Genomic DNA, 13,167 nt, shown 5'->3' on the forward strand with positions numbered 1-13,167 from the left:
GTTGGTATTGACCTGGAAGGATGTGGGTAGTGCTAGGCAGGAGGTCAGACTCGATGATCTGTTGAGGTCCCATCTGACTCTAGCATCTGTGAATCCCCATGTCTCATTGAGTTAGTGGGGGCAAAACGAGTATGCTAAAGTCTGTCACCATTTCATCCCCACTTGACGTGATATATATCTGTTTATGCATGTACAGAATATGCTAAAAAGTGTTCATGACTATCTACAAGCTGTGTCATTTCTCCCCTCCCCCCCCTCCAAATCCCCCCTGTTCTCTCTCTCACTAAATTTGCCAGAATGGCTGTCGGACTACGTAAATCTTATATGCCTCAAATTACGAAAATTCAGATGAGAAGGCTATTTTGCAAGCTCACTGGCACATGGACAAAATCTGGGAATTTGGGGGCCATGATTATGTCATAGAATATATCCCCAAAGTGTTGAGGACATGAAAAGCCTTGAAAAGGTGAAAAAATGATGTGACATTTTAAAAACTTTTTCATCACCTTTGTCCATTCCTGGAATTCATATGTCACTATTGAGCTGATTAAAAATGCATGCCTATTATTCCTTTGTAGTGTTCCATTATCCATTTTTTTTAATGATTATAATCAGTTTTATGTTCAATTCTTTCTTTACTACACAACATGGAGCCAGGCAGCCAAGCCAAGGATGAGAAACCTGAAGAACTGTAAAGATGATTGATCATTTAAATCAATACACAGATTTAAAATATATGACACTTTCTTTCATTTTATGCCACATATCCACAGTGCTTACATATAAGAGAGTTTTAAGCCCCTTTTCCTTCAGTAGGCTGTCTAACATGAGATAGTGGGAGGACATCACGGTCCCTTCCGCAACTCAATTCTTACAACATGAACTCTTATTTTGATGAAGTGGTTGTACCAAGTTTATTTTGGTTGAAATTCTTTCTCTCTCTCTCTCTCTCTCTCCCCTTCCCCTCACCCCCTCCTGATTGGTCCCACAAGCTATAACAGGAAGAAGGCAAAGCTATGTTGATGGAAAGCACCAATACCCACAGGAAATTGGAATCATGGATCAGCATCTGTTGAACCCTTTGGAAGAGCCATTTCTCTCAGGTAGATAGATCTATATCAACTAATTGTCTCTGTTTTTAGGTTTTTAGTTTCTGGGAAAACAGCTTGGTACCCCAGCATCTGAATAGCAGGAGGGCTAAAGACTCACAGCAACTGATGTCAATGGGAGCTGTGCTTTGAACACAGAAAATGCCATACAATGCTAAATATTCTGAAAATTCAGGTTCTAATATCTTATAATAGAAATCCAGAATGTTCTTGACCTCAGTGTCTTACATATGCATATATATATGTGTATATATATATACGTATATGTATAGGTATATGTATATATAATACAGTGAACATGTTTCAAATCCCAGCAAACAGCAGATATTACCAAGATGTTGGCTGCTGATTTGCTTCTATATAGAAAGTCACTAATATTGTTTGTGAGTGGGGGGTGCTTTGAGGTTTGTTCATACGCGTCTCAGTTTAGTTACCAGAGTTTCTGCAGAAACATTTATCAACAGGGAGAATTAAGGCTTTGCCATTTGCCTTTTGATTACAGAGTAGTTTGAACATTATATCAGTCTCTGAAACAAAGGGATGTTACCATCTCCATCATAATTCTACTGCTTGATCACAGGGGACATCTCTGTTGTTTTCTGGTGGTTCACAACTTGTGGTGCCAGTGGTCCTCAAGGGCCAACTCAAGCACAGTGTGATAGTGCCTACCAGAACACCAATGTCTCTGTGACTGTGGAGAAAGAGGGTAAACTCCGAGGAGTACAAGTGTGGAAAGTGCCAGCAACAAACCGATACATGTGAGTACCTGTGTACAGCAGGCTCTAGAGAAGTGGCCACCTAGGTATACACACTTACACTAGCACTGGTATATAGTTTAGTGCAGCAAAGTGTTGGGAGTAGCTGAGAGCAGGTGAAGGGTAGCAAGAATTACAGTGGAGGTTGATGGGTTAGAAATACTGGCTGTGAGGAATTATGCTTAGAGTTATTGTTGAGGATGGATGTATTGTGTATGAAGAAGCCAAAATCAGAGTGAAATTGAAGCTGCGATGATGTAAGAATGCTGACATCTAAACCAGCGTTTCCCAACCCTGGGTCATGACCAAAAGGAGGATCGCAGGGGCAATGCTGGTGGTGCCGCATAGAGCATGGGAGCTGTGTCCCTGGAGCTCCCCTGCCTCTGGGCTGCCACCGCTGCCACACTTCACTCCCAGGAGCGGGGTGCAGAAAAAGAAGGTTGGGAAACACTCATCTAAACTGAGGTTCTGAACTGGAGTACCTTTGGGCTGTCATTGTTTAGGAGTGCTGGGTGTTACCACCTCCCTTTGGGGTTGTGATAGTGTAGGGATGTAACCCATAGGTTAGTATATGTCTTAAGTCTACCTCTGTGCCAGTGTACAGTATGATTTGTTACAACCCACAGCTATGGGGCCTTGGTTATTTATTTCCAAGTGTAAGAGCTCATGCTTTTTGTTTGGCAGATCCATAGTTCATTCTTCAGGGTGTCAGCTCAGAAGTGTTCCCCACAGGAACACTGGGTGTTGGACCCTCAGAAACTGAGTCACTTTGTACTCATGACAGTCCAGGACTCTGGCTGTACACAGTTCACTGTGAGGATGTGGCTGGTCAGGAACAGGGGAGGGTTGGAAGCATACAGCTGGAGTCATTTTGGGTCTATGGCGTGTAGGATTTCTGTTTCTCTAACTTCTTCTTTTCTTTTCTAGGATTTCTGCCTATGGAGCAGCTGGAGGGAAAGGAGCCAAAAACCACAATAAGAGATCTCATGGAGTCTTCATCTCAGCTACCTTCCAGCTGGAGAAAGATGAACTCCTCTACATCTTAGTGGGGCAGCAGGGTGAAGATGCCTGCCCAGGGGTAAGGATGCACAAATACACCCGGCAAAACCAAGCTGGCAATAAGCTGCAGACACCCTCAGTGGGTGGGTTGGGGCTTGGCTTTGCTATTGATGAGGGGCAGGAATCCCAGGCTGCAGTGATAAAAGCCAGATGGGGGATTAGGAAGAACCAATGAGCTGAAGAATTTTCTCCAAACAAATATATGGAGGCCTGAAATGAGAAACCTCCCCAAAATGTACAAACAAATGCAAACCCACAGCAGCAGCTCTGCCTTAAGATCCTGGTGCCCACAAAAAGCTGCTTGTAAGCTTTCTTTTCCCTTTCAGTTACTTTAACAGAGCACCCACATCCAACTACTAATTAGGAGCTGGTAACATATTTTCCCATAATCTATATTTTATGAGGCCTGCCCAGACTTCTTTCTTTCCTATTATTTGTGGTTATACCAGATATCCCACAATAGGAGAACAGGCCCATGGAGCTAGGCATGGATGGCAGGGGCTGATTTCCTCCCTGAAAAGCTTAGAGTCTGAGGACTGGATCCAAAGCTTCTTAAAACCCATGTCAATATTGACATTAATACCTTTGGATCAGACCCTCTGTGAAGACCCAGAAATATCAGGAAAGAACGAAAATCAGTGATGTGCATCTGACAACCCCAGTAAAGTTCACTCCAGAGTTCCTTGTCTGGATCCTTTCATGCTCGATCCCGTGGCTGTTAAGCTTCCCTTAACCTGTTAGGCTCCAGTCTTGTCTCTTCTATTGGCTTCTCCTGCACAGTTCCTGGGCACAGGCTCTTTGGCTGTCACCCCCTCCCTAGACTGGAGCTTTGGGCCCCAATTGCCTGAGGCTCCCCCAGTTGCTTAAGTATACCCTTTCCTGAGAGCTCCACCTTTGGGAGGCACTGTGGTTGAAGATTTATCTTCCTAGGGACATGTGGAAGTCTTCATGACTGTATGAGAGCCCGTAAGGTTTTACAGCCCTCAGTGTTTAGAAGATGCATGTCACATACTGGAATGCAAGTGATAGCCTCAATATACGTGGAGGCCATTTTATAAAATCAAATGGAGTCATGTGAAGAGTAAGAGTCCTGAAATCCTCATAAGATGTGTAGCTCAGCATGCCAAAAAAATCTAAGCCTGGGAAATAATATTTACTTATTTTCTCTCCCTATGCTAGTGTCTAGAGCAGAGACAGGGAAGCTAGGACTCCTGAGTTCTATTCCTGATATTCGCCACTCATTGAGTGCATCTACATGAGATGTTACATCGTCATAGTGTTGAGCTGTGGTGATGTAGCTCATTGCTCTGGCGACATAGTGTCAACAGACATGAACCATGACACTGGTGCAGTAGGGTTGGAAACAACACGTGCTGCCAGGATTGTGCAGTAACAGCAGTTACTGCACAGTTGGGGGCATGTGTAGATGCACCTAGTCGCTCTTTGACCTTGTATAAAACACCTCATCTCATTTCCTTATCAGACAAACAGATATTAATTATATTTATTTCACAGGAGTTCCCTGATAATTAATTAGTAATTGAAAAGCATTTTTAGCTCTTCAGATGTAAGGAGCTGCAGCTGTAAAAGGTATTAACATTATATTTTATTATCAATGATTAAACTAACCAAGTACCATTGCACTTCTCCAGATCTGCTGTGAGATGTCACTTGCTTATATATGTTGTATTTCCAGATCAGAAAAAGCTCACTGGGGCAAAGAGGCGGGTTGTTCGTACAGCGAGTTGTCCAGCTACAAAGAGAACCATTTGAACTGGTCTGTGCTTGCCAGGTAGCTGCTGGTGATCTCTGACTGCACCTTTTGACTCCTTTCAGGGAAATGTTCAAACCCAGAAGATCTGCCTGGGGGAGTCATCTCTCATTGAAGACGATTACAAAAAAAAAAAGGACCTGAAGGAGTGGGCTGGAGGAGGGGGTGGAGGAGGAGGAGCCACCTATGTCTTTAGAGTAAGTTTGCCTTTCTCTGAGCGCCCTTTTGGATAGAGTCTGACTGAAGATGTCCCTTTCAGTATTGATCATATCATACAATACTGTCAGCTGTTACAGGAAGTGGATGGGAGACGACTGTTTAAAACATTAAAATTCCATACCTCTTTATGTGCTTATCCTCCCTTTTTACTGTCACTGGGGCTAGCTGTACTGCCTCATCAGCACAGCCAGCTCTGGTAGTAAATGATCAGTACTGGGAATCAAACAAAAGTCTGCTGTTTAATGCTGAAACAAGTTCTGCCTCAAGAACTAGTATTCACTTGGACTCGGATCAAGGTAGGCAGAGGTAGCGGTGTCATAATGAAGTCAGAAAACCATCTGTAGCATTATTCTGGACTTTGGCCAACATTTAGATGTTTTTATGCCTTTTAATGTGATGAAGTTTGTATGTTCTCATATCCAAGGAGCCAAAAGCTTATCTGGTGCCTGGTGTACTGTTTGAATGCCTCATGTAATGAATGGTCTGTATATTTGAGCAGCAGAAGGATGGGACCTTTGAACCTTTGCTGATCGCAGCAGGAGGAGGAGGGAAGGCATACCTGAAGGACCAAGACAACTTGCTGGATGATATACCCCTGGAACAGCTTGAGAACAACACAGCAGTGCCTGGAGTCAATGGGAAAACAGGGGCAGCAGGTAAGATAGCAGTATGAGGTCTAGGTTTTATGACTGAACATAAAGAACTGGCCTAAGGACTTGACTTGAAGTGACACACATCATATTGATTCACATACATTTTTAGGTGGACATGATTTACAGAGACATGTGAGTGATATGTTAATGGCCATGATTTGGGGTGCACTGGCAATTCACAGGGGCCTTCTTTTCATATAGTGTAGCACCTGAGCAGACAAAATGCCACAGGGAAGGTGGGAAACTGGCAAGAGAACCTATTCCATGGGAGGAAATCTCTTATAAGAAGTGGGTCATAAAATGAAAAGAATGGGGTAATCCTGAGCCCTTCCTTGTAGCAGTGTCTTGGTGAGGAGAGACAATAGAAGAGACATTAGTTCCCACCAAAACAGAGAAACAGGGATTGAACTGGAATCCCCAGTCCACACAGAACAGAAATCCAGTTCAGATTTTTCTCCTAGCAACTAAGTTTAGAACCCATTCCTGAATGGACCAAACATCCAGTTGCAATGGTTTTGTACATCTCCAATTTCTATCCATTGTCTAATTTCGTGAGGAAGCCTGATTTTAAATTTATTTTCTTCCCATGAACTGTACCCAGTTCTCATCTTGAAGAGATGCAAAAAGGTCCATGACAGTTTTCTTTTTATATTCCAAGTCTCTTGACAAACCAAGGTGGTGAGTGGTTATCTCCCAGGTGCTTTGTCACAGCTAGAGGAACAACAGCTAAAGGAGATCTTAGGCTGGACTTCCATTGTGGTACTGGCAGTGGCAGCAGGCTACATTCCTGGACATCCTAATTCCTCTTGTGTCCGCATGTGCACACACACACACACACTTCACTCTCATTTTCTTGTCCATGTTCAGTTGCCTCACTGTTTTTTTTTAAATTTCTCTCTCTTTGTAGGAGGAGGGGGTGGCTGGCAGGATATCACCCAGGTTCCTCGGGCTGGGAAGTCCCTCCTGGAAGGTGGAGAGGGAGGTCAAGCCTGTCCCCAAGCACTAAATAACCTTCAATGGGCAACCTCAGGTGGTTTTGGTGGAGGAGGAGGAGCTTGTACTTCTGGTGGAGGAGGCGGAGGCTACAGAGGTGGGTCTGCTTGTTCCCTCATTTAGGGGAGGGGAGATAGAGAGACTGAGAACGTCGTTAGGTTTTTTTAATGGATATTTAACCATCCCCTGTCCTGGCTTTGGCTTGTCCAGAGAGAACAGTTCATCAAATAATGGTCAGTTCTATTTAAAACTAACTCATTTGCACCATATGTACCTATGAAACGAATGCTTCCACCAGCCTTGACTGGTCTTGGATGAAGGATTTCATTGTCTTGGACAATGTGAATAGACACACTGACTTCATTTCACTGATATGTTATTGACATAGTATCCCAGTGTAACTTCAGATGGCTAGAGCCTGGAGTAACCAGAAGACCCTAGCACTTAACACTGATTAACAATTTCATGTCATGTACAGCTGACAAATGGTGACTCCTACCTTTTTTCCAGGTGGGCACGTGTCAGATAGTGATGAGATCACTGCTGATGGGCAGGATGGTATTTCTTTTGTCAGTCCAATTGGGGAGATCTTCCTGCAACCCCTGGCAGGTAAAACACTTTCTCTGCTCTCTCACTGTTGTCTCTGTCTCACCCTCACCTCCTCTCTCTTGACTGCTCTCTTCCTTCTTACCCTCTTCAAACACTCCACCATGCTTATAATTTAAGGGGCAGTTCCTCAGGTAGTGCAAGTTATTACAGCTCCATTGAGTTAAATAAATGTAAACCAGCTGAAGATCTTCCTCGTGTCTCTCTGTGAGGCAGGGAGAGGAGACGAGTCTAAAGGTTCAGCTGCTTTACTGGGTCACAGATTTCCCCATTTTTCTTCACCAGTAAACCTTTATGACCTAAAGTGATCAGTAGTCAGTCATTCCTGGACTTGCTCCCTGTTGTGTTTGGCTTCCTGATTTCCTAAGTAGCAAGGTTGGCACAATTGTCTTCTGCCTTTTCTTTCTACCTCTGCAAGAGAGGAGAAGATAAACTAAATCCTTCTATTTTTATTTGACTCCCCATTCAGCCATGGAGAGTCATGGTGAGGTGGATATTCAGATCTACCTGAATTGTAGCCACTGCCACTCAGGCAACTGCAAGCGGGACCTTGAGACCAATCTTCCAATCTGCATTTGTGAAATGGGCTCTGTGCTAGCCAGCGACAACGTCACCTGCACAGGTAAAAGATGGAGCTCTGTCTTCACAGAAATATCTTCCATTTTCGTTGTATTTGCTCCCATTCATCTTTTTTGAGAAGAAGCTACTTGTGTCATAATAAAGATACCCCTCTTCTGTCTTGCCTTCCATTGGAGGAATTTCAAAGTACTTTTGCAAACATTAAACATGTTAATCCTCCCAGCATATCTCTAAGGAGTTGATAAGTATTCTTTCTACAAGTGGCAGAGATTTTTCAAAGGTACTTAAGTATCTAAAGATGTGGAGATGCATCCAGTGGGGTTTCAAAGGACCGAAATGGGTAAGGTACCTAATTTCTGCTCAAGTGAATTGGACTTTATTAACTAATTTGCTTAGGTGCTTTTGAAAATCTTGTTAGACACTTATCTGCCCCAGGTGTGTGAATATCTTTGAAAATCAAGCCCAGAGAGGTTAAGAAAGTTTGCCTACAGTAATGTAGGAAGTGAGCAATCAAGGTGGTGATGACAGAACAAATGTTTCTAGGCTGCCTTTCTCCTGCTCCACACTCTAGTATACAATGATAGACAATGCCCTCACATGCTAAAGCATTAGAGAATGCAGCAGAAGAGCTAGCTTTCCAGTTCAGCTAGTTATAGACATGCTAGCTGGCTGTCACAATCACTACAAGTTACAAAGCAATTTTTGTGCCTGTGGGTGACTGAAAATGGAATCCTCCCTTGAGCTTTGAAAAAGGATTATTTACTTTAAACAAAAATGATTTATTATTTTTGAGTACCTCCTACCTCTGTGTTCCAGCAGGAAGTGGAAGGTGCCATGCCAAAATAGGAAGATAGCTTGTTCTCCCAGAATTCCCAACTGGCACAGGAGCAGAAAATGGATGAAACCTTGTCCTCATGATATTCCATGGAGAAGATTTTTTGCTTATTTACCTGAACTAAATCTTCTGAGTTTTGTCTCTCACTTTTGCTGGGCCTTTCCCTCAACTGGGTATAAGTGTAGCCTGTCCACTCAACTGTGCTTTTTTAGACATACATGATTCATTAGATCAGTAGATGGAGGAGGTTCCAGAGGGAGTACACAGGCAGAAAAACAGCCTGGACTTGAATACCTTTCTTTAGAGCTGAGGTGGGAAAACATCATCTTTCTATATCTTACACTGAAGGACATGGAGTTGTGAGGAGTGCAAACACACACACACAGAAGCAATTGAGTTACTTCACTCCTTGCAGTTTCAAACATTCAGTGTTGTGTAGGTTGAAAGTGTAACCTGTGTAAAAGATTATGAAATAAATTCTTCATATGAGAAAACGGTGCATTCCAAAAAAGGTTCAGCTGAAAGTTCCTCAGTGGGTTTCCATGGCAAATGATTATACTCAGGGGAGACTGCTTTATAAGTAGACATGTTGGGTTAAAGGCCTTTCTGCTGTAACACCACTAAATAAAAGGGCTAGGTCACTGAAGCTCGTGGAGTTGAAGTTGATAGGAAATCCAGTGTGTCAGAGCAGACTCAATTAATTGAGTCTGCTGGAGCTCATAAATTGATGCGCTCTGGCAGCCTTGCATATTATGTGTATCAGCAGTGCAGCGTGCCTCCACTCTGACAAAATTGTGGCAGTGCACTTTGGACTAAAAGGTGTTCAATGTGTTTTAGTTCAAAGCACGCTGCCGCCATTTTCTTAGTATGGGGATATACTGTGCCACTGGTGCACGTGGTGCATGGGCACTTCTAATTAGCACGGCTCACTAATTAAAAGCGTCCAGTGCTGCATCGGGAGCATGTGTAAAAATGCCCATCAGCTCTGCAGTAGATGTTTCTTGTCTACACATACGGCTCTATTAGGCCACAGGAAACGCTGCAGCAGGTTAGTACTTGTAAATACAAGTTCTGTCTCCAGCAGTGTCCTGTAGTGCCTGTTTCACTGATATTTGTTAATATGATCTAATAGTGTCTCTTGCAGTTCCAAAGCATGGATTTTCATAGGCAATTTCCGCTTGTGTGCAGTGTTATTTTTCTATCCGTCAGAAAACTGGAGAGCACAGTAAAGGATCTTTGCTGAATCTGCTAGAGTTTGAGAAGTAAAATGGCTATTCAATGATTTATGAATGCCTACAACATCTAGGGCTCCAATGTTATGATATTGATATAAAGGTCTTTCATCACCACCACTTTACTTCCTGGGTGAGGGAGAAGCAAGACAGGAGTGGGTCTTTACCATCACTGTGGTTGCCTCCTGATTGATGTGCCCATCTTTTTTTTGCCAGTGCCTCATGGCCCTATCCCAGAGGGACACCTGCCACTCCCACTCCTCCTGGCTGTGGTTGCTGCAATTGTGGTACTTGGAATGGCCCTTACTTGCGGCAGCCTCTCTTTCCGTAAGAAACACCTTTGTGACTTGTATTAGTCTATTTACTCCTGTCAGTATTGTAGGGATGTAGTGGGATGCTGGGGCACAAAGACAGCAACAGCTTCTGGTTGCTACCACTATTGTGATTTTGATTGCCTGGCTGCTAGCATCAGTTGCTTTTTTTTACCACTCCCCTCCTCCCATGTCAACACCTGGGGCAATTGCCTCATTCACCCCACCCTAGTTATACCACTACTCCTGCTCACCCTTGCTACCCTCAGTCTGGCCTCTGCCGGACTCAGAGGTGGCCCTGCTGGGTGAAGGAAACCCATCTTAGGGTTGCCTTTCTGCTCGTGCTTATACATGGAGCAAAATTGTGTTGTACAGGTCAAGGGTGGCAGTTAGTGAGGATCGTTCTCTCTTTGTCAAGCTGCAAGCAGTGGCTAGGCACAATAACAGTCCCCCTGTGCCAAGATTGTTCTGTTCTTCCTATATCTGGGGAGAAAACTGCTGAGAAGGAACACTAGAACATAAGCATCCCTTCTCCCTTCCTCCACTTTTGGAAGTCACTAATATACAAAGACTGAAGTCATGGTCACTGGTTAAAGATACGACTTATTCAAGGGGATACAATGAGCTCTGTTCAGCTGAACTTCATTTGTTTTGTTTTCTTTGGTGAAGTCTCTTGCTTGTTGGATCCAGAACAAGGCTCCGTTTGGGTGAACAACACCCTTCATATATTCAGTCAATATGGGGAAGGCACTGCAAGGAGGAGCAGGTAGAGATGCTGGGGTTTAAGAATGTTACTTGGCTTTTATAGCTGCTGGCCCAGTTTCTGCTTGCTATTGATTGCTCTGCACTGCTGGCATTGTCTTCTCTGCTTCATCCAGATGTTGACCCCTGGTTTTATGTGATGTTCCCCACTCAGTCTATCACTGTAAGAAGCAGCAGCTGGAAGGAGCTAGAGCACGACTGCAGAGCCCAGAATACAAACTGAGCAAAATCCGCACCTCCACCATCATGACAGATTACAACCCCAACTACTGCTTTGCTGGGAAGGCCGCCACGCTGAACGAGTTGAAGGAGATCCCTCGCAAGAACATCTCCCTGCTCCAGTGAGGCTCAGTGCAGGCAGGGGCAGTTCTCTGCTGAGGGGAGGGGGTATAATCTGAAGTGAAGGGAGGTGGAACTTACATATTTGCCTTGCTTGATTTTATGAAAAGTGAAACATACCATGGAAGACCCATAGTCTAGTCTGGTGCAGCCTAAATGTGGCTATTGTAAGGACTATCTCCTATACCTGTGATTTATTGCTACGTTCACAAAGACATCATTTTGCAAAAATCTGGGCCATGTCAGCACTCTTAACCTGTTACACACAAGTCACATATTCCATGGATTTTTGCAGGCTTTCATTCAAAAAAGAGATCATCTATGTTATTTCACTCATATTTTTGATATCCTGAATTGCTGCTGCCACCTGGCTGTCCAGTCAATCCTTTTCAGGTCCACAGCAGGCAGAATTCCTTTCTGCATCAGAAAAAAACCTCATACCACAGGAAAAAACATACTTTGCAATTCAGTTGATATCAAGACTGCATAGGGAATCCAGTGAAAATCTATTTGGTTTGGTTTTTTTTTAACCTTGTCTTCTTCAGATTTTGGTTTACAGACTTCTCTCTTTGTCTCTTACACCCTGATTCTTTATAGTCTTAATATCATCATAAATCTAGTGCTAAGACCTAGGGTCCCAGGATTAGTATAGCAACCAGGCAGTCACTTTATCATCATGCAGTTGGTTATTATATTTTCAGCAGTACTGAAGTTTTAGAACCCATTTGTTTAGTCACAGCACCAGTAGAGGTCAAAAAGTGACTCTGGATACTTTACAACTAGGTCAACACCAAGATGAATCGTTTTGTCTAGGATTCCATTTACCCTAAACCCAGTCCTGGCTTTTCTGATGCCAGGCTTTTGGATCAAGTAATTCTTGTTTTTTCTTTTCTCTTCAGGGCATTAGGACATGGAGCATTTGGTGAGGTTTATGAGGGGACAGTGGTAGGAATCGCTGGAGATCCCAATCCACTACAGGTGGCCATCAAGGTCAGTACCTATAACTGGTAGTCCAGACTTTCCTATATGGTGGTTAATATCTGTGAGTTCTGTATTATAGATTCATAGGTGCTGGGGTCAGAAAGGACTTCAACAGATCATTGAGTCTGACCCCCTACCCTAGGCAGGAAAGAGTGCTGGGGTCAGATGACCCCAGCCAGATGCCTATCCAGCCTTCTCTTAAAGACCCCCAAGGCAGGAGAAAGCACCACCTTCCTTGGAAGCCCATTCCAAATTCTGGCAACCCTCACCGTGAAGAAGTTCTTTCTGATGTCCAGCTTTAATCTGCTCTCTGTCAGTTTATGACCATTGTTCCTGGTTACCCCAAGAGGCACCCTGGTGAATAGAGCATCTCTGGTTCCTTGCTGCGCCCCCCTAATGAGTTTGTAAATGGCCACAAGATCGCCTCTCAGCCTTCTCTTGTGGAGGCTGAAGAGATCCACGTCCCTTAGTCTTTCCTCATAGGGCTTGGCCTGTAAACCCTTAACTATATGAGTGGCCCTCCTCTGGACCCTCTGGAGGTTATCCACATCCTTCTTAAAGTACGGCACCCAAAACTGGATGCAGTACTCCCAACTGTGGTCTGACCAATGCTGCACAGACAGGAAGCATCACCTCTTTGGTTCTATTTGTCACGCATCCGCTGATGCAAGATAAAGCGCAGTTAGCTTTGTTGATGATTTTGTCACACTGAATTAGTTATCACTGAAATGCATTATTACTGCACACACATATAGTGTTAAACACATTACACACACTGCTAGTGTTTTATTTGGGAGTTATGCACTTCCCATCATTTTGATTTTTAAGCCATACAGCAGTAGCAGCTGATTGAAAATAAACAGCCATCTTGATGGCATTGTGGCTACTGCAGTAACTACAACTGTTCATTTAATGAGGATGGGAACTAAAAGGGAGGTTGTCTCAGCTGTCTGTGCCAGGGAG

The 13,167-nt window shown here is 43.7% G+C and overlaps 1 protein-coding gene across 1 annotated transcript in view; it reads left to right on the forward strand.

Moving 5' to 3' along the window:
- Positions 1 to 13,167, forward strand: part of LTK (leukocyte receptor tyrosine kinase) — a 177,915-nt gene that overhangs the window by 122,546 nt on the left and 42,202 nt on the right. Inside the window, exons 11-21 of the mRNA XM_090033393.1 lie at positions 993 to 1,103; positions 1,690 to 1,867; positions 2,792 to 2,942; positions 4,760 to 4,891; positions 5,413 to 5,569; positions 6,474 to 6,656; positions 7,070 to 7,168; positions 7,635 to 7,787; positions 10,028 to 10,138; positions 11,039 to 11,225; positions 12,123 to 12,213. Of these exons, the coding sequence (XP_089889519.1) occupies positions 993 to 1,103; positions 1,690 to 1,867; positions 2,792 to 2,942; positions 4,760 to 4,891; positions 5,413 to 5,569; positions 6,474 to 6,656; positions 7,070 to 7,168; positions 7,635 to 7,787; positions 10,028 to 10,138; positions 11,039 to 11,225; positions 12,123 to 12,213 (1,553 nt within the window). The remainder of the gene's footprint in view (positions 1 to 992; positions 1,104 to 1,689; positions 1,868 to 2,791; positions 2,943 to 4,759; positions 4,892 to 5,412; positions 5,570 to 6,473; positions 6,657 to 7,069; positions 7,169 to 7,634; positions 7,788 to 10,027; positions 10,139 to 11,038; positions 11,226 to 12,122; positions 12,214 to 13,167) is intronic.

The sequence above is a fragment of the Crocodylus siamensis genome, chromosome 2 (genome assembly GCF_052110815.1).
Source record: "Crocodylus siamensis isolate JL-2025a chromosome 2, ASM5211081v1, whole genome shotgun sequence".
Taxonomy (NCBI): Eukaryota; Metazoa; Chordata; order Crocodylia; family Crocodylidae; genus Crocodylus; species Crocodylus siamensis.